The sequence below is a fragment of the Microcaecilia unicolor genome, chromosome 5 (assembly GCF_901765095.1).
Source record: "Microcaecilia unicolor chromosome 5, aMicUni1.1, whole genome shotgun sequence".
Taxonomy (NCBI): Eukaryota; Metazoa; Chordata; class Amphibia; order Gymnophiona; family Siphonopidae; genus Microcaecilia; species Microcaecilia unicolor.
Genome location: NC_044035.1, coordinates 173693795 through 173714718, shown reverse-complemented (window position 1 = coordinate 173714718; position 20924 = coordinate 173693795). Strand labels below are relative to the sequence as shown.

The following is a 20924-nucleotide window of genomic DNA, read 5'->3' as shown; positions in this document are numbered from 1 at the left end:
AACTGTATGAGAAGGGTCTGGAAGACCTGAATATGTATACCCTAGGAGGGCCTGGGAGATATGATACAGACATTTAAATATTTTAAAGGCATTAATATAGAAACAAATAATTTCCAGAGAAGGAAAAACAGTAAAACTAGAGGACATAAATTGAGGTAGCAGGATGGTAGACTTAGGAATAATGTCAGGAAATTCTTTTTCACAGAGAGGGTGGTTGATGCCTGGATTGCCCTCCTGAGGGAAGTGGTGGAGAAAAAAACAGTGATGGAATTCAAAAAGGCGTGGGATGAGCACAGAGGATCTCTAATTAGAAAATAAATGGTATAAAAAAAAAAACCCAAAACTTAAATGATTGTATGTGTGTTTCCAATGTTGAGTGGTGCTTAGATGGCGACTCTAGCTGTGAAGAACTAAGGCCGGTGCTGGGCAAGCTTGTACGATCTGGGTCCCGTATATGACAATCTGGTTTAGGAAGGGCTGGAGAGGGCTTCAACATAAACTGCAGCAATTTGGAACATGAGGACAATGCCTGGCAGACTTTTACGGTCTGTGTCCTGCAAATGACAAGACAGATTTGGACAGGCTGGAGTAGGCTTTGACGGCAACTTCAGCAGTTGAAACCTAAGGATAGGGCTGGGCAGACTTCTACGGTCTATGTCCCAGACCTGCCATAGAGAGACAAGGATCAAGTATAGCGAAGATACTAACCTGTAGCTGGTATTCTCTGAGGACAGCAGGCTAATTGTTCTCACAAGTGGGTCGACGTCCGCGTCGGCCCAGGAAGCGGCAAAAGTTTTCCACCAAAAATATAAAACTTTGCCCAAGTCTTCTGGCGTGCGAGCAGCGCGCACCTCGCATTCGCGGACGACTTCCTGCCCGTCGTGAGCGTGCCTCCTCAGTTAAAGGGGAGGTGGGTGAGATTGTGAGAACAATCAGCCTGCTGTCCTCGGAGAATACCAGCTAAAGGTAAGTATCTTTGCTTTCTCTGAGGACAAGCAGGCTGCTTGTTCTCACAAGTGGGGTATCCCTAGCATCCAGGCTCACTCAAAACAATGAACATTGGTCAATTGGGCCTCGCAATGGCGAGGACATGACATAGATTGACCTGAAAATATAAAGAACTAACTGAGAGTGCAGCCTGGAACAGAACAAAAATTGGTCTAGGGGGGTGGAGTTGGAATCCCGAACAGATTCTGTAGCACTGACTGCCCTAACCGACTGTCGTGTCGGGTATCCTGCTGAAGGTAGTAGTGAGATGTGAATGTGTGGACTGATGACCTTGTTGCAGCCTTGCAAATCTCCTCAATGGAGGCTCACTTTAAGTGAGCCACTGACGCAGCCATGGCTCTAACATTGTGAGCCGTGACATGGCCCTCCAAGGTCAGCCCAGCTTGGGCGTAAGTGAAGGAAATGCAATCTGCTAGCCAATTACAGATTGGGCATTTTCCGATGGTGACTCCCCTCCTGTTGGCGTCGAAAGAAACAAACAACCGGGCGGACTGTCTGAAGTGCTTTGTCCAATCCACGTAAAATGCCAATGCTCTCTTGCAGTCCAAGGTATGCAAACTGCTTTCGCCAGGGCAGGTTTGAGGACGGGGAAAAATGTTGGCAAGACAATTGACTAGTTCAGATGGAACTCCGACACCACCTTTGGCAGGAACTTAGGGTGCATAAGGAGGACTACTCTGTTGTGATGAAACTTGATATAAAGTGCATGCACTAACAAGGCCTGAAGCTCACTGACCCTACAAGCTGAAGTTAACAGACACCAAGAAAACGACCTTCCAGGTCAAAGTACTTCAGATGGCAGGATTTCAGTGGGTCAAAAGGAGCTTTCATCAGCTGGGTGAGAACGACGTTGAGATCCCATGACACTGGTGGAGGTTTGACAGGGGCTTTGACAAAAGCAAACCTTTCATGAAGCGAACAACTAAAGGCTGTCCAGAGATAGGCTTACCCAGTGGCATACCAAGGGGGGGCGGTGGGGGCGGTCCGCCCCGGGTGCATGCCGCTGGGGGGGGGGGGGTGCCGCGCGCCTGTCGGCTCTTCGTTTTCATGCTCCCTCTGCCCCGGAACAGGTTACTTCCTGTTCCGGGGCAGAGGGAGCATGGAAACAAAGAGCCGACAGGCGCGCGGCACCCCCCCCAGGCGCGCGGCACCCCCCCCCCAGGCGGCGTGCACCCGGGGGGGTTCTTTCGCTGGGAGGGTCGCGCTGCACCCAGGGGGTTATTTCGTTGTGGGGGGGGGGTCGCGCTGTTCAGGGGGGGGGGCGCTGCACCCGGGGGGGGCGAGGCGCATCGGCGATCCGCCCCAGGTGTCAGTGCCCCTAGAAACGCCACTGGGTTTACCCTCTACACGGCGATGATAAGCACTAATCGCACTAAGGTGAACTCTTACGGAGTTCGTCTTGAGACCAGACTCTGACAAGTGTATTCAAGCAGGGTCTGCATAGGAAAAGAAAGAGGACCTTTGGTGAAAAAAACATTAACCTCCCCACAAACGGTAAGTCGTCCGGTACGGACACGTTTACTGAGGCTATGCTGGACTGGATCCAGTCAAAAGCCCATCCCTTGCTTTTGCTGGGGAGACGCAGTGGTCTTAGGCGCACACTGTTGACGAGAATGAGTGAGCTGGGACTGAGCCTGGGCAGGCTGCCGAAAAGCAGGAGTGTACCTACACCTAGCATAGGAATAGGGAGCATTCCTCTTGCCTCCAAAAAACATCCTAGATGAGGAGGTAGTAGCAGAAGACGCCCGGCGGGAGAGAGAATCCATAGCATCATTGTGCTTCTTGATCTGGTCAACTAGATCCCCTACTTTCTCACCAAAAAGGTTACCCCCCCGGCAAGGACCATCCGACATCCGCTGCTGGACCGAATCATCCAGGTCACAGACACACAGCCATGAGAGTCTGCGCATCACTATACCTTGGACAGCGATCCTGGATGCTACATCAAAAGTGTCAATGTACCCCTGGCCAGGAATTTACGACACGCCTTCTGCTGCCTGACCACTGGTGAAAAGGCTCGGCCTGCTCCAGAGGGAGTGCATCAACCAAGCTGGACAGTTGCCTCACTGAGTTCCGCGTGAAGAGTTGGTAAGACTGAATTTTGTGGGCGAGCATAGCGGTCTGATACGTTTTCCTTCCAAAAGAATCAAGAGTCCTAGCTTCTCTGCCTGTGGGTGCTGAGGCATAGTCCCTAGTACTCTTGGCTCTCTTGAGGGCGGAGTCCACCACCATGGAATTGTGGAGTAACTGAGACCTCATCAATCCAGGTTCACCGTGGATCCGATACTGGGATTCAATTTACTTCGGGATCACGGAGCCAGACAGAGGGAACGACCAGTTCTGCATAAGGACTTCCTTCAGTACCTTATGTAGAGGAGCCGTCACAGCCTCTCTAGGTGGAGAAGGATAATCCAGGACCTTAAGCATCTCAGCCCTGGGTTCATCCTCAACCTCCATAGGGAAAGGAATAGCCGTAGCCATTTCCCGGACAAAAGATGTAAAGGACAGACTCTCCGGTGGAGATAGTCTCCTTTCTGGTGGAGGGGAAGGTTCAGAGGGAATCCCCAAAGGACTCGTCAGAAGAAAAATACCTGGGGTCTTCCTCTGACTCCCACAAACGCTTCTCTTCAGTATCGGATAAGACCTCCCTCAGGGCACTCCAAGACTCAGCCTGCCTCGACATCGAGGAATGATGTCCTCGATGGCGATGTCTAGAAGTCAACGCCCGCCTAGACTGCGGTGAAGCTTCCTTCACCGACGTCGAAGGGGAGTCAACCCGGGTGGCAGCCGACGTTCTGGGGACCTCGTCGCAGGAGAAGGGCCAGACGCCGCTGCCGCCGGCGGCATGGAAGGCACAAGCACCCCCAACACCGAAGCAGACTGGCACAGCCATCTCTCCAGAAGCTCTGGAAGCAGGGCCCAGATGCGTTCATCAAGAGCCGCCATTGGAAAAGGCTGCGGGGTCGGTGGAGCAGCCGGTTTCAGAATCTGTTGAGGCTCGGGAGGAGGTATCAGGCTGCCACGAGATCGACGCATCAGCACCTCCTGTATAGAGGGGGAGCGGTCCTCTTGACGCTGACACTTCTCGGGTGCCGACTCTCTTGACGCCCCGGAGCTCCCGGCACCGTGTGTCAAAGAAGAACGATGATGGTGTTTCTTAGCCTTCGTTCGATGCCCATCATCGAGACTCCTCGGTACCGATGAGGACGTGGAATCCTCACATCTCCTCGGGGCCAGGTCCGACGAAGGTCGATCCTGGGGGGCCTGCATAACAGGAGGCCTCGAGGCAGGTGGAGACCCACTCGATGCCTCACTGCTCCCAGCATGTGGTGGTCTCGGGGCAGCCATTACCTCTCCTTCCGACGTCGATGCTCCTCTTGATGTCAACTCCGATGCCGCCAACCTTGGTACCGATGTCGTTGTCGACATCGAGGGACCGGACCGAGCCCCAAAAAGCTTTTCTCGCTGGGCTTATTGAGACGCTTGAGTCCGTTTCTTCATATGAAGACACAGACTACAAGCGGCTGGGGTATGGTCGGGCCAAAGGCATTGGATACACTAGACATGGGTATCGGTACCTGAGATGGTCTGGTTGCACCGAGTACAACGTCTGAAGCCGCTGGGTGTCCTCGATGACATGGAAGGAAGAACGGCTTTGGCGAAATCAAACGATGCAACTGTGCCAAAAAAGTGAAGGACACAAAAAGGGGTAAACCCTACCGCGCAGCCTAAAGGCTGGCCGTGTCGAAAAGAAAGTAAACTTAATAATAGGCCAAAAAACACTAAAGGAAACTATGGGAATAAAAAAATTTAAAAGAAATAGAAAAAGTAAAGAAAAAATTCGTCAGACTCTTGTTCCTGGGCCAAAAAACGAGAAGAGCCGAAAAAAACGCTGTCACCTTGTCCGGACAAAAAGAATTGAGGATAATGTGACAGTTATATATAGGCATATTGATCTGCTGGGCCAAAGGACCATCTTTGTTGTAATTCTGAAAAAGTAAAAAAGAAACCATACCCCCATATCAGATGTTCAACCAAAAGAATACCCCGAGCTTTCCACCAACTAAACGCCACATTTTCCATTCTTGACATAAACTCTGCTTTTCCTACCAAAGGTAGGAAAACACTACTATGAGGATCTTGATCCCAAAAACGGAGTAACTCCCTCCACAGAAACCAAAGGGGGAGTAATAGCAGACTCCTAAGAAAAGGCTTGGGCAGCTTAGGTGGGTGGGCATGTATAAGATAGTTAAGATGCCTGGGATGAAAATATTCCCATTCAAATGGTACACCTGTAAACAGACTTGTATTCATAATCCAGTTTCTTCACCCTTAGGGGCCCTTTTACTAAGACACGTAGGCGCCTACATGTGCCGAACGCACGCCAAATTGGAGTTACCACCCGGTTACCATGTGGCCCTTGCGGTAATTTCAATTTTGGCGCGCATCTGCTATGAGCATCTGAAAAATATTTTTTTATTTTCTGGCGCATGGCATTTGATGCATGTAGACCATTACTGCCCAGTTACCACATGAGACCTTACTGCTAGGTCAATGGCTTGTGGTAAGGTCTCAGACCCAAAATGGGCATGCAGCAATTTTTCATCTTGCTGCATGTCCATTTTTGGCAAAAAAAAAAAAAAGGCATTTCCTGTAGGTGTGCTAAAAAATAATTCTACACGCGCCCAAAACACACATCTACACTACCGCAGGTCATTTTTCAGTGCACCTTAGTAAAAGGACCCCTTAGTGTTTTATAAAGACATATAGAGGGGTATAATCGAACGGGGGCGGCCATCTATAAGGGCAGCCATCTGTAATGACAGCCCCTTAAAGCCGCATACCTAACCGTATTATCGAAACAAGATGGCTGGCTATCTTTCATTTCGATAATACGGTCGGGGCTGGCCAAATCTCAACATTTGGCCTGCCGTTAGAGATCGCAACACTTAGAGATGGCCGCCACTGGTTTTCGCCGATAATGGAAACTAATGGCGGCCATCTCAAAACCGGCCAAATCCAAGCCATTTGGTCGTGGGAGGAGCCAACATTTGTAGTGCACTGGTCCCCCTCACATGCCAGGACACCAACTGGGCACGCACTGCAGTGGACTTCACAAATTCATCCCAGCTGCATAGCTCCCTTACCTTGTGTGCTGAGACCCCCAACCCCCCCCCCCCAAAACCTACTACCCACAACTGTATAACACTACCATAGCCCTTAAAGGGTAACGGGGGGCACCTAGATGTGGGTACAGTGGATTTCGGGTGGGTTTTGGAGGGCTCCCATTTACTACCACAAGTGTAACAGGTGTGTGGGGGGGGGGGGGGGGGGGCCTGGGTCTGCTTGCCTGAAGTGCACTGCAGTACCCACTAAAACTACTCCAGAGACCTGCGTAGTTCTGTGATGGAGCTGGGTATGACATTTGAGGCTGGCATAGAGGCTGGCAAAAAAATGTTAAAAAATTTTTTTGGGGGGTGGGAGGGAGTTGGTGACCACTGGGGGAGTAAGGGGAGGTCATCTCCGATTCCCTCCGGTGGTCATCTGGTCAGTTCAGGCACCTTTTCAAGGCTTGGTCGTGAAGAAAAAAGGACCAAGTAAAGTCGGCCAAATGCTCGTCAGAGCCGGCCTTCTTTTTTCCATTATCGGCCGAGGCCGGCCATCTCTTAACCACGCCCCCGTCCCACCTTCAGTACACTGCCGACACGCCCCCTTGATCTTTGGCCGGCCCTGCGACGGAAAGCAGTTGAAGCCGGCCAAAATTGGCTTTCGATTATATCGATTTGGCTGGCCTTAGGAGAAGGCCGGCCATCTCCCGATTTGTTTCGGAAGATGGCCGCCCTCCTTCGAAAATAAGCAGGATAGGCACCTTTGTGTTTTTATAAAATAGACTAGGGATAGGATGGACTACAAGGGGTCAGCTAAGTCTCTTTTGGGGTTTTTTAATCAGTCTGTTAAAGCCTGGCTATTTTCCCTTTGCTTCTGATTTTTATTGGAAGGTGGGGGTGGGAGTTTAGTGGAATTTCACTTTGTATGAAATCTGCATATGTACACTTTTCTGGTTTCTTTACTAATATCTTTTGTTTACATTTTAATAAAAAATGATTTATATTATAAAATAGGCTAAAAACAGATTTCTACTTAGCCTTGACCCTTAGGTGGCCTGTTATATTACCTTTTTAAGGACCAGAGTTAAGTACCCCTATAGTCCAGTATAATGAAACAGCTAAATTAACCAGTACAAAGATTTGTCCAGTCTTACCTCTTCCAAGGGCATAAATTTCACTTGCACGTTGATTCTCTGCCCTGGCAAAAGTACTCCAGCATAAGGCATCATCTCAAAGACTTGGGTCTTAGGCTTCATATTTTGGCGCCGTTTACGACTTCTGTGATGCAGTAGATTGAGACTGGCCACCTGTGTTCAGAGATACAGATATTTAGGAGGTTATTTTAGAATACTTGCACATTTACATATATAAATAGTGTGTAGTTCTGCAGCGCACAGTTTAGAAGGGGGCATGTTGTGGGCATGGTTTAACTGGGACCAAAAAGTATGTGTGTATTTTTCCATTTCTGCAATGGCAATAAATGTATACTTTAAGAAATCTAGATGGCATTTACACCAAAGTGGAAGTAAGCTTCAGTGTCAGCTGGCTGCTTATTTGGACCTGGGGTTTGTACAACTGAATGAAAGGCCAATTGTACAACTGATTGAAAGGCCAATTGTGCTCTCTTTTGGCTGGCTATAGGGCTGACTGTACGATTTACCACACCAAAATTTTGCGATCCATCAAACTCTCAATAAACATAAATAAAGCCACTTTAAACATCCAAAAATTAATCTTTTTAAACTTAGCTCCTTAGTTGGCTCTTCTGGATTTCCAGTTTCATAAAATACATGCATAGGTTGCAAATTTGGAATGTATACACTGAAAGCCCAAGTGATGCCACTCCTTTAAAAAAAAATGCACTCCTTTATAAAATGGCTGTTCCTAATGTATGTACTTGCAAATTATGGAGTCCATTTACTAAACCACTCTAAAAAGTAGCCAGTGCTGCTGTCAGCAAATGGGTTTCCCACACTCTGCAGCCGCTTTTAGCAAGGCAGTAAAATGGCCGTTAGGTTTTTTTTATTATAATGGCCACATGCTAATTTTTCCATTATTTAGGAGCAAGTAAGGGCTCCCACACTACTCCTGCACTAATCGGGTAGTGCGTGGTAATGTGTCTGCGCTACCCGATTAGCACAGGCATGCCTACTCTCCGCCCCCAGACACGACTTCCGTTCTAGAAAATAAAAAATATTTTCCAACATGGGACTAGCACATGCTATGCAGAACACTACCGCAAGACGCTTCAACGTGTCCTGCGGTAGTGCTCTTTCAGTTTATGGTAGGCCTACTGTGCCTTAGTAAAAGGGCACCTATATGTATTTTACAAGAGACTCTGCATTCACGGATTGCCTTCAGGACTAAAGTACTGCATTCTGCTGGAGAACCTGCCATAGCTGCACGGCACTGCCAGTTATAGAAGGCTGGAGAAAAGTAACATAGGCTGTGCATGTGTAAGGAACAACACCCACCAAATTCAGTGTTTCATGAGGTTCTTTATGTGTTCTGCATATGGATCCAAGGTAAAATAATGCAGAACTTCTCAAGTCTATCCTGGGTAGCGAAGAGCCAGTCAGATTTTTAGGATATCCACAATGAATATGCATGAAATGAATTTGCATATACTGGATTTCAAATGTATTCAAATTCATTTCATTCATAGTCATTGTAGATATCCTGAAAATGCAACTGACTGTGGGATCCTCAGGACAGGTTTGGGAAGGAATGTATTAATGTATAATTTATAAACAGAGATCTATTAACAGGCCAGCTCAATCTATTTTCCTAATAGAGGATGTATGGGTGTTCTAGAGCCTAGGAGAATGCTTCAGTGTTTCTTTTTCATAAGTAATGGGGGTTTGCTGTTGTTTTAGTTCTGATCAAGTGCTCTTTCAGTATAGGGCTTAGGAAGATAACCTGACTACTGTACCATATGATGAAAGGGGACTAACAGTTTCTGTTTGTTTGGGTTTGTTTGGTTTTTTTTGCCATCAGGACTCAAAGAGCTGTAGATCACTTGTGTAACACAGGACAAGGGAAAAGTGTTTTTTTGGGGGGGAAGGGGTGGGGGAGGTAATCAGGAGACATGGCAGTGAAGGTCCTAAGGAGGTTGGAGGTTTTGTTCAAATGGGCAAGTAGTTAATTAGTGGGGAGGAAAAGGGAGGGAGAGAGGTGCAGAGAAAAAGGAAAAGGTTCAGAGGGTTGGCATGATTTGCAGAAGGAACAATAACACAGAAACAGTCAGGGAATGTGAAAACAAGAAAGGCTCTCCTTCCTCTCCCAGGAATAGATAATGCAGTGAAGACTAAACAGATAGAAAAGGCAACAGCATAAACCAGAAAGATGCTTCGGTGCACAGAGAAAGGAATTGTCAGCAGGAAAAAGGAGGTGATGGTGATGATAGTGTCTCTGTATAAATCCCTAGAGAGATGCCATTTAGAGTACTGTGTGCAATTCTGGAGACCACACTTGCAAAAAGATATAAACAGGATGCAGTTGACCCAAAGGACAGCTACTAATAGTCTGTGGTCTTTCATCATAAAGCATATGGGGGCAGACTTAAAGATCTCAATATGTATACTTTGGAAGAAAGGTGGCAGAGATAGAGACAAGACATTTAAATACCTGCATGGCATAAATACACAGGAGGCAAATCTCTTTCAACTGAAAGGAAGCTCTAGAACGATGGGACATAGGATGAAGGTGACAGGGGGTAGACTCAGGAGTAATCTTAAGGAAGTACTTCTTTATGGAAGGATGGTGAACTCATGGAATGGCCTAATGGTGTAGACAAAACCTATATATGAATTCAAGAAAGCATGGGATAAGCATATAGGGTCTCTAAGGGACAGGAAGAAAAAATAGATGGTATGAATGGGCAGACTGGATGGGCTGTATAGTCTTTATTTGCTGTTGTTCTCTCTGTTTATATGTTTCCATGTAAGGGACAATATATTCAGGTTCATTCAAAGGGACTTAGGTCCTCTTTTACCAAACTGTGCTAGCGATTCTCGTGCATCAATGCCAATGAAGCCCATTCAAGTGAATGGGCTTTGTCAGCATTGCCATGCCGGGAATTGCTAGCATATTTTAGAAAAAGAGGCCCTTATTCCCAACAACAAATAAAATGGGAGCAAAATAAAATGGGAATGCTCAGGTGACATTAAATAGCGGGCAACTAGGGTGGTGGGTATGAATTTGTTTAATGTATTGATCTGATTATTTATGTTTATTGCACCTTGCTTAGTAATGGAAAGATAGACAAGTTACAGATTAATAAACAAAATTACATGAAAATGTGCTAGTTAGTAACTGCATGGAGTGTCCCCTAGTCTTTGTACCTTATGAAAAAATAAAAAACCATTTACCTATTCTACTCTACATGATTTAGCCTCTATTCTTAGGGGAGTTGTTCTATCCCTTTTATCATTTTGGCCTCCCCTTCTCTGTATATTTTCCAGATCCTTTCTATCTGTTTTTTTTTTGAGATGTGACAACCAGAACTGTACACAATACTCAAGGTGCAGTCACGTCATGGAGAAATTCTGAGGTATTATGATATTTTCCATTTTATAGTTTATATATTTGCCCTTCTAGGGGTTAATTCTATAAAAAGCCACCTAATTTTATGAAACAAGAACACGTAACTGCAGGTATTCTAGTCATTAACATGTGTAAATGACCATATTTCAGCTATGCAGTATTCTGTAAGATATGATGGCACATACTTTGCAGGTGGATGTTCGCAAAGGCTAAGTGTAAGCACAAAGACACACTTCCATGCATAGATTATAAAATCTTATAATCTATACATGTTCTTTTACAATTTACATGGAAGCATCTAGAGCTGATGTAAATGTCTGTGCCTGCAAAGTCGGTGTATGTGTAAAATGGCTTACGCTATTATTGTATAAAGAAAAGTAAGTGCCTATTTTTCTTTAAAGAATAGGCTGTTTTCTAACACCTAAATCTAGGCATATTCTTATAGAATTAGACTTGGTTAGTAAGTAGGCCTTAGGGTCAAAAAGCTTTTAAAAAAGGGTCAGAAACTCATACAACTCATTAGGTTCCAGAGGAGATCCAGGAAATTATAGACAGGTGAGCCTGACATCGGTGCGGGGCAAAATGGTAGCGACTTTTATAAAGAACAAAATTACAGAGCATATTCAAAAGCATGCATTAATGAGACAAAGCCAACAAGGATTTAGTGAAGGGAAATCTTGCCTCACCAATCTATTACATTTCTTTGAAGGGGTGAACAAACATGTGGATAAAGGTGAACCAGTCAATATTGTGTATCTGGATTTTCAAAAGACATTTGACAAGGTACCTCATGAAAGACTCCAGAGGAAACTGGAGAGTCATGGGATCGGAGGTAGTGTTCCATTGTGGATTAAAAACTAGTTAAAAGATAGAAAACAGCGAGTAGGTTTAAATGATAAGTATTCTCAATGGAGAAGGGTAGATAGTGGGGATCCCCAGGGGTCTGTGCTGAGACCGCTGCTTTTTAACATATTTATAAATGATCTAGAGATAGGAGTGAGGTAATTACATTTCCTGATGACACAAGGTTATTTAAAGCTGTTAAATCAGAAGAGGATTGTGAAAAATTACAAAAGGACATTACAAGACTGGGAAGCTGGGCATCCAAATGGCAGATGACGTTTAATGTGAGCAAGTGCAAAGTGATGCATGTGGGAAAGAGGAACCTGAACTATAGCTATGTAATGCAAGCTTCCACATTAGGAGGAAAGGGATCTAGGCGTCATCGATGATGATACATTGAAACCTTCTGCTCAGTGTGCAGTGGTGGCTAAGAAAGCAAATAGAATGTTAGGTATTATTAGCAGTGGCGTAGCTAGGGTAATTGACACCCGGGGCCGGTCATTTTTTACACCCCCCCAAATCCAGTACGAGGCATACCGAGAATACAAAACACTCAGGACCTATAGAGCAATTCTACCATACCATAAGCAGTCATTTCTACGAGTCACACAAGGAAAAGGAAAGCATCTTAAACACTACAGTGAACACTAGAACATCAATTCACCTATTGTAAAACTAAACCAGACAGAATAGTACAGATCGTCGATCCTGCACAGTCAATGCCAACTGAAAGCCATGTCTTTTTCACAAACACAGAAACACCCTAATCCACTACAGAATAAGTAATCATAAACTTTCTACTTAGGCAAAAATTAAACTGAACCCCCAAGGTGCCAGACTCTGCTTACAATGCAACACCACAGAAACAGAAAATGTCTCATAGTACTGTGCAACATATAAAGACAGCAGATGTAAATTTGAACCAATCACCACTTTATAAATTAACAAATAGAAATAAAACAAATATAGAAAATAAAATAATACCATTTTATTGGACTAATACATTTAGCTTTCAGAGGCCAAAACACCCTTCCTCAGGTCAATACAGTATAGTGCTTACAGTATCCTATCCTGACCTGAGGAAGGGGGTTTTGTTCTCCAAAAGTTAGCCAAAATGTATTAAAATTAGTCCAATAAAAAGATTACCTTGTTTACATGTTCTATTATAAACATTTATTAACACAGCTACAATACTACTTTATCCTAAAGCAAAAACAATAAAAAATATATATTTTATTTACAGTTTGTTGTCTCTGGTTTCTGCTTTCCACTGTCTTCCTTCCATCCAGCATCTGTCTTTGTTCTCTCTCTGCCATCCAGTGTCTGCCCTCTCTGCTGTCCCCTCCATCCAATGTCCGCCCTCTCTCCCTGCCCCTTCCATCTACATCTGCCCTCTATCTCTGCTCCTTCCATCCACCATCTGCCCCTGTCTGCCCTCTCTCTCTCCCCCTTCCATTCACTGTCTGCCCTTTCTCTCTGCCCCTTCAATCCACCATTTGCCCTCCCATCCATCCAGGGTCTGCCCTCCCTCTCCCATCCATCCAGGATGTCCCCTCTCTCTGCCCCTTTTTTTCAGCCCCCAGTTCCAGTCCCACTATCCCACCACCCGAGCTTCAGCCCCCAGCCACTTCTCCCTGTCCCCTTTTCAGCCCCCCAGTTTCAACCCCAGCCCTTTTCTCTCACTAGTCCCGAGCTTCAGCCCCCAGCCACTTCTCCCTGTCCCCTTTTCAGCCCCCAGTTTCAACCCCAGTCCTTTTCTCTGACCAGTCCTGAGCTTCAGCCCCAGCCACTTCTCCCTGTCTCCTTTTCAGCCCCCAGTCCCCACGGTTTCAGCCCCTGCCCCTTTTCAGCCCCCAGTCCCACTACAAGCCCCCTTATCCCACCTACCCTCCTTTTCAGCCCTCTTCATCCACAAGCATTAGGGCCCCCCTTTTCAGCCCCAGACCCATTCTCCCACCTGACCCAGGCATGCCCCATTGTCCCAGCAGCTCCAGGCATGGCCTCTTCTCAGACTCCAGTTCCAGCCCCCTTCTCCCATTTGAGAATCCCCTTGCCTCCCCATCCCAGTCACCTTCTCCCATCTGAGAGCCCCTACCCCATCCCCTTCTCCCATCTGGGCTCCCCACCCTATCCCCTTCTCCCATCTGGGCTCCCCTTCTCCCATCTGGGCACCCCACCCATCCCCTTCTCCCATCTGGGCTCCCCTTCTCCCATCTGGGCACCCCACCCAACCCCTTCTCCCTTCTGGGCTCCCCACCCATCCCCTTCTCCCTTCTAGGCACCCCTTCTCCTATCTGGGCTCCCCACCCAACCCCTTCTCCCATCTGGGCTCCCCACCCATCCCCTTCTCCCATCTGGGCACCCTTTCTCCCATCTGGGCACCCCTTCAACCATCTGGGCTCCCCACCCATCCCCTTCTCCCTTCTGGGCTCCCCACCCATCCCCTTCTCCCATCTGGGCTCCCCTTCTCCCATCTGGGCACCCCACCCATCCCCTTCTCCCATATGGGCTCCCCACCCATCCCCTTCTCCCTTCTGGGCTCCCCTTCTCCCATCTGGGCTCCCCACCTAACCCCTTCTCCCATCTGGGCTCCCCTTCTCCCATCTGGGCTCCCCACCCATCCCCTTCTCCCTTCTGGGCTCCCCTTCTCCCATCTGGGCACCCCATCCATCCCCTTCTCCCATCTGGACACCCCCCCACCCAAACCGACCCGCCTACCAGCTTCTCCTGCTCCCACCCTGCCTTTAAAAAAAAATTTGTAACGCGGAGATGCAGGCAGGCAGCGCCTCGCATCTGCCCTGCTTGTAAAAGAAGAAGTAAATCCATTCTCCTCATCGTCAAGCCTTCCTTCACTGAGTTCCGCCCCGCCCTAGCGGAAATAGGAAGTTACCTCAGAGGAGGGCGGGACTCAGTGAAGGAAGGCTCGACGACGAGGAGAATGGATTTACTTCTTTTACAAGCAGGGCAGACGCGAGGCGCTGCCTGCCTACAACTCCACGTTACAAATTTTTTTTAAGGGGAGCAGCGGGAGCGGAGCACCCCCCACCCGCTGACACCCGGGGCAGACCGCCCCCACCGCCCCGCCCCCGCTAAGCCACTGATTATTAGGAAAGGAATGGAAAACAAAAATTAGGGCATTATAATGCCTTTGTATTGCTCCATGGTGCGACCACACCTTGAATACCGTGTGCAATTCTGGTCACCGCATCTCAAAAAAGATATAGTGGAATTAGAAAAGGTGAAAAGAAGGGCAACGAATATGATAAAGGGGATGGGACAACTTCACTATGAGGAAAGGCTAAAGAGGTTAGGGCTCTTCAGCTTGGAGAAAAGATGGCTGAGATATGATAGAGGTCTATAAAATAATGAATGGATTGGAACAGGTAGACGCGAATCACTTGTTTACTCTTTCCAAAAATACTAGGACTAGGGGACACACCATGAAGCTACAAAGTAGTAAATTTAAAATGAATCAGAGAAACTATTTCTTTACTCAACTTGTAATTAAACTCTGGAATTCATTGCCGGAGAATGTAGTAAAAGCAGTTAGCTTAGCGGGGTTTTAAAAAGGCTTGGATAGCTTCCTTAAAGAAACTCCATAGGCCATGGACTTGGGGAAAATCTACTTCTTATTTCTAGGATAAGCAGCATAAAATGTATTATACTGTTAGTATCTTGCCAGGTACTTGTAACCTGGATTGACCACTGTTGGAAACAGGATGCTGGGCTTGATGGACCTTCGGTCTATCCCAGTATGGCAATACTTGTGTATTTATGTACTTATGAAGTAGAGAAAATTTTAAAAAGATGTGAAAAGGTGCACAAAAGCCCTCAAGGGAAGGCACCACAAAAAGTGATATTTGACACACGTGAGATCGCACATGTGACCTCTGTGCTCCAAAGAAAACGAAAGACTGCTGGTCCCACACTCATGCATCGGGTGGAAAGGCACTTACGTATGCGCTGTGAGATGCTCCCAAAAGCCTCTTAAAGAGATATTACATTGTGCAGTGTCCACACTGGGCTCCATCAGATGATGTCATCTATAAGTAAGAAACAATGTCCTGCTTGTCCTCAGAGAAGTAATGTTTTCAAGATAGCTACAGAGAAGAGATTTGCATGCACTGCCTCTCAGTATGCAAATCGCTCTCATGCATATTCATTATAGATATCCTGATGACTGGCTGGGTGTGCCCTTAGGACTGATTGAGAACTACTGGTTTACATCAATGAATCATATAAAGAGACCAAATGAAGCTGGAATAGCCCTCATGTAGTAATAATAAGATTTAACTAATATAAGATTTTTAGTTTTTGCTGATTTATCTTTCATCCATACCACCCACCTCAAAGAAAGGAAAAATAGGGAACAAGATATGAGTGAATGAAAAAAAAGGGGAGAGCATCATAGCAAGGGAGGAAACCAGAATAAGAAATAAGCACAAGAGCCGTATCATAGGTTTTACATTTTTGATGGTTTCTGGGGGATTGATTGACCATTCACAGGCAACATGCAGCACATTGTGGAGCTGGAGGCTCTTCATCTTGCACTGACCACACTGCACACAGCTGAAGTCCAATTTGTCACAGGAAATGGTAAGAGTTGGCATAGTCACTGAGGCACGAAGGCAGATGGGGAAAATTGGTCCACCTACAACCTAGAAGGGAAAAATAAATTCATTTTGTGACACATAATTGTTAAAACATCTGCAAACAGATGTGAAATGCAGCTTCTTTGGATTTTATTTAACCCAACTGTTTCCTTTTCTTCCCCTCTCACATCGTTTCTTTTCCTTTTTTCCCCAAATCTCCTACCCATCTCCATCTCCTAATCACAAAAGTATTTCTCTGATTTGCAGGTATTAGCAGCACAATATTCAAAACTACTTATCTGGTCAGCAAGTGCTGCTATCTAAATAAATAGCACTGACCATGGTTATCCCTAAATTTTCAGAGGCATTATTTGGATAACAGTGTTATATAGTAACTAAGTAAATATAACTAGTTACTGTACTCAAGTAAAAATTTGGGGGGCTGTTTACTAAAGCTTAGCTTGAGTTATCTGCAGCATGCCCCACAGGAATAAAATGGGCCCTGCTGCAGATAACAGAAGCTAAGCTTTAGTAAACAGGTTGGTTGGTTTGTTACTTTTACTTGTAAAGGAGTACAGGATAACAATTGTTACTTTTACTAAAGTAAACATTTTTCCAGTGTTTACTACTTTTACTCAGTTACATCTGATGCTTACAGTTAAAAGTAAAAAGTAAAAGCAGACGCAAGATGTAAATGATGATTACTCAGTAAACCAAATGAAACAGCAAAACTGGGAATGGGATTTTGCTATTGCAAGCCTCGACAAACAAACAGTAGACCATCTGATGTTAAATTTTGCTGTTCAGTGAATACAGCCTATAAGAACAGTGGAGTTGCCTGTGTTTATTGAACTGGTTACTGGTCTCCAGCCATACAGAACAGTGATGAGTTGGGTCACTTTGAAGCAGAGATGAAGCTGGTTGCAATTCTTGGTGAACAGATATGTGTCTCTATTACAGCAGACTACTGGTCATCCCATAGAAATTTTTACATTAGGGTGACTGTTCACTTGATCGATAGTCTGTAGAGAAGACATTTTCTTGTCTGGCCTCAAGAATGAAGGGTTCTCAAATATTTATTGGGATTTTGCTATTGCAAGCCTCGACACACAAACAGTAGACCATCTAATGTCCCAACAGGGAACCCGTAATGAGAATTTTGTCAATGAGTCTGAGACAGCCATTGGGCTTTATTGGGCTTCCCCTGAAGAAGTGGAAGTGAAACGGGTTCCCTATTGGGACAGCCCAGACATAAAGCGAATGCTACATACCTGTAGAAGATATTCTCCGAGAACAGCAGGCTGATTGTTCTCACTGATGGGTGACGTCCACGGCAGCCCCCTCCAATCGGAAACTTCACTAGCAAAGGCCTTTGCTAGCCCTCGCACGCCCATGCGCACCGCGCATGCGCGGCCGTCTTCCCGCCCGAACCGGCTCGTGTTCGTCAGTCCCGTATGTAGCAAGACAAAGACAAGGGAAGACACAACTCCAAAGGGGAGGCGGGCGGGTATGTGAGAACAATCAGCCTGCTGTCCTCGGAGAATACCTTCTACAGGTATGTAGCATTCGCTTTCTCCGAGGACAAGCAGGCTGCTTGTTCTCACTGATGGGGTGTCCCTAGCCCCCAAGCTCACTCAAAACAACAAACATGGTCAATTGGGCCTCGCAATGGCGAGGACATAACTGAGATTGACCTAAGAACTTATCCAACTAACTGAGAGTGTAGCCTGGAACAGAATAAACATGGGCCTAGGGGGGGTGGAGTTGGATTCTAAACCCCGAACAGATTCTGAAGCACTGACTGCCCGAACCGACTGTCGCGTCGGGTATCCTGCTGCAGGCAGTAATGAGATGTGAATGTGTGGACAGATGACCACGTCGCAGCCTTGCAAATCTCTTCAATAGTGGCTGACTTCAAGTGGGCCACTGACGCTGCCATGGCTCTAACACTATGAGCTGTGACATGACCCTCAAGAGCCAGCCCAGCCTGGGCGTAAGTGAAGGAAATGCAATCTGCTAGCCAATTTGAAATGGTGCGTTTCCCCACAGCCACTCCCCTCCTGTTGGGATCAAAAGAAACAAACAATTGGGCGGACTGTCTGTTGGGCTGTGTCCGCTCCAGATAGAAGGCCAATGCTCTTTTGCAGTCCAATGTGTGCAGCTGACGTTCAGCAGGGCAGGAATGTGGACGGGAAAAGAATGTTGGCAAGACAATTGACTGGTTCAGATGGAACTCCAACACTACCTTCGGCAAGAACTTAGGGTGAGTGCGGAGGACTACTCTATTATGATGAAATCTGGTGTAAGGGGCCTGAGCTACCAGGGCCTGAAGCTCACTGACTCTACGAGCTGAAGTAACTGCCACCAAGAAAATGACCTTCCAGGTCAAGTACTTCAGATGGCAGGAGTTCAGTGGCTCAAAAGGAGGTTTCATCAGCTGGGTGAGAACGACATTGAGATCCCATGACACTGTAGGAGGTTTGACGGGGGGCTTTGACAAAAGCAAACCTCTCATGAAGCGAACAACTAAAGGCTGTCCTGAGATCGGCTTACCTTCCACACTGTAATGGTATGCACTGATTGCGCTAAGGTGAACCCTTACAGAGTTGGTCTTGAGACAAGACTCAGACAAGTGCAGAAGGTATTTAAGCAGGGTCTGTGTAGGACAGGAGCGAGGATCTAAGGCCTTGCTGTCACACCAGATGGCAAACCTCCTCCATAAAAAGAAGTAACTCCTCTTAGTGGAATCTTTTCTGGAAGCAAGCAAGACACGGGAGACACCCTCCGACAGACCCAAAGAGGCAAAGTCTACGCTCTCAACATCCAGGCCGTGAGAGCCAGAGACCGGAGGTTGAGATGCAGAAGCGCCCCTTCGTCCTGTGTGATGAGGGTCAGAAAACACTCCAATCTCCACGGTTCTTCGGAGAACAACTCCAGAAGGAGAGGGAACCAGATCTGACGTGGCCAAAAAGGAGCAATCAGAATCATGGTGCCTCGGTCTTGCTTGAGTTTCAACAAAGTCTTCCCCACCAGAGGTATGGGAGGATAAGCATACAGCAGGCCGTCCCCCCAATCCAGGAGGAAGGCATCCGATGCCAGTCTGCCGTGGGCCTGAAGTCTGGAACAGAACTGAGGGACCTTGTGGTTGGCTCGAGATGCAAAGAGATCTACCAAGGGGGTGCCCCACACCTGGAAGATCCGGCGCACTACTCTGGAGTTGAGCGACCACTCGTGAGGTTGCATAATCTTGCTCAACCTGTCGGCCAGACTGTTGTTTATGCCTGCCAGGTATGTGGCTTGGAGCAACATGCCGTAACGGCGAGCCCACAGCCACATGCTGACGGCTTCCTGACACAGGGGGCGAGATCCGGTGCCCCCCTGCTTGTTGATGTAATACATGGCAACCTGGTTGTCTGTCTGAATTTGGATAATTTGGTGGGACAGCCGATCCCTGAAAGCCTTCAGAGCGTTCCAGACCGCTCGTAACTCCAGGAGATTGATCTGCAGATCGCGTTCCTGGAGGGACCAGCTTCCCTGGGTGTGAAGCCCATCGACATGAGCTCCCCACCCCAGGAGAGACGCATCCGTAGTCAGCACTTTTTGTGGCTGAGGAATTTGGAAAGGGCGTCCCAGAGTCAAATTGGACCAAATCGTCCACCAGTATAGGGATTTGAGAAAACTCGTGGACAGGTGGATCACGTCCTCTAGATCCCCAGCAGCCTGAAACCACTGGGAAGCTAGGGTCCATTGAGCAGATCTCATGTGAAGATGAGCCATGGGAGTCACATGAACTGTGGAGGCCATGTGGCCAAGCAATCTCAACATCTGCCGAGCTGTGATCTGCTGGGACGCTCGTACCCGGGAGACGAGGGACAGCAGGTTGTTGGCCCTTGTCTCCGGAAGATAGGCACGAGTCATCCGAGAATCCAGCAGAGCTCCTATGAATTCGAGTCTATGTACTGGGAGAAGATGGGACTTTGGGTAATTTATCACAAACCCCAGTAGCTCCAGGAGTTGAATAGTCATCTGCATGGACTGTAGAGGTCCTGCCTCGGAACTGTTCTTCACCAGCCAATCGTTGAGATAAGGGAACACGTGCACTCCCAGCCTGTGAAGCGCTGCTGCTACTACAGCCAGGCACTTCGTGAACACCCTGGGCGCAGAGGCGAGCCCAAAGGGTAGCACACAGTACTGGAAGTGACGTGTGCCCAGCTGAAATCGCAGATACTGCCTGTGAGCTGGCAATATCGGGATGTGCGTGTAGGCGTCCTTCAAGTCCAGAGAGCATAGCCAATCGTTTTCCTGAATCATGGGAAGAAGGGTGCCCAGGGAAAGCATTCTGAACTTTTCCTTGACCAGATATTTGTTCATGGCCCTTAGGTCTAGGATGGGACGCATCCCCCCTGTTTTCTTTTCCACAAGGAAGTACCTGGAATAGAATCCCAGCCCTTCTTGCCCGGATGGCACGGGCTCGACCGCATTGGCGCTGAGAAGGGCGGAGAGTTCCTCTGCAAGTACCTGCTTGTGCTGGAAGCTGTAGGACTGAGCTCCCGGTGGGCAATTTGGAGGCTTTGAGGCCAAATTGAGGGTGTATCCTTGCCGGACTATTTGGAGAACCCAACGGTTGGAGGTTATGAGAGGCCACCTTTGGTGAAAAACTTTCAACCTCCCCCCGACCGGTAGATCGCCCAGCACGGATACGTTGATGTCGGCTATGCTCTGCTGGAGCCAGTCAAAAGCTCGTCCCCTGCTTTTGCTGGGGAGCCGTAGGGCCTTGCTGAGGCGCACGCTGCTGAGGAGAGCGAGCGCGCTGGGGCTTAGCCTGGGC

General features: G+C 47.3%; 1 protein-coding gene across 1 annotated transcript in view; it reads right to left on the bottom strand.

Annotated features, from left to right (window-relative positions):
- HYDIN (HYDIN axonemal central pair apparatus protein) overlaps positions 1-20924 on the bottom strand; it is a 2443906-nt gene that overhangs the window by 1217489 nt on the left and 1205493 nt on the right. The window contains exons 54-55 of the mRNA XM_030205004.1: positions 15971-16162; positions 7271-7423 (exon numbers count right to left, since the gene is read on the bottom strand). Coding sequence (XP_030060864.1) covers positions 7271-7423; positions 15971-16162 — 345 coding nt within the window. The remainder of the gene's footprint in view (positions 1-7270; positions 7424-15970; positions 16163-20924) is intronic.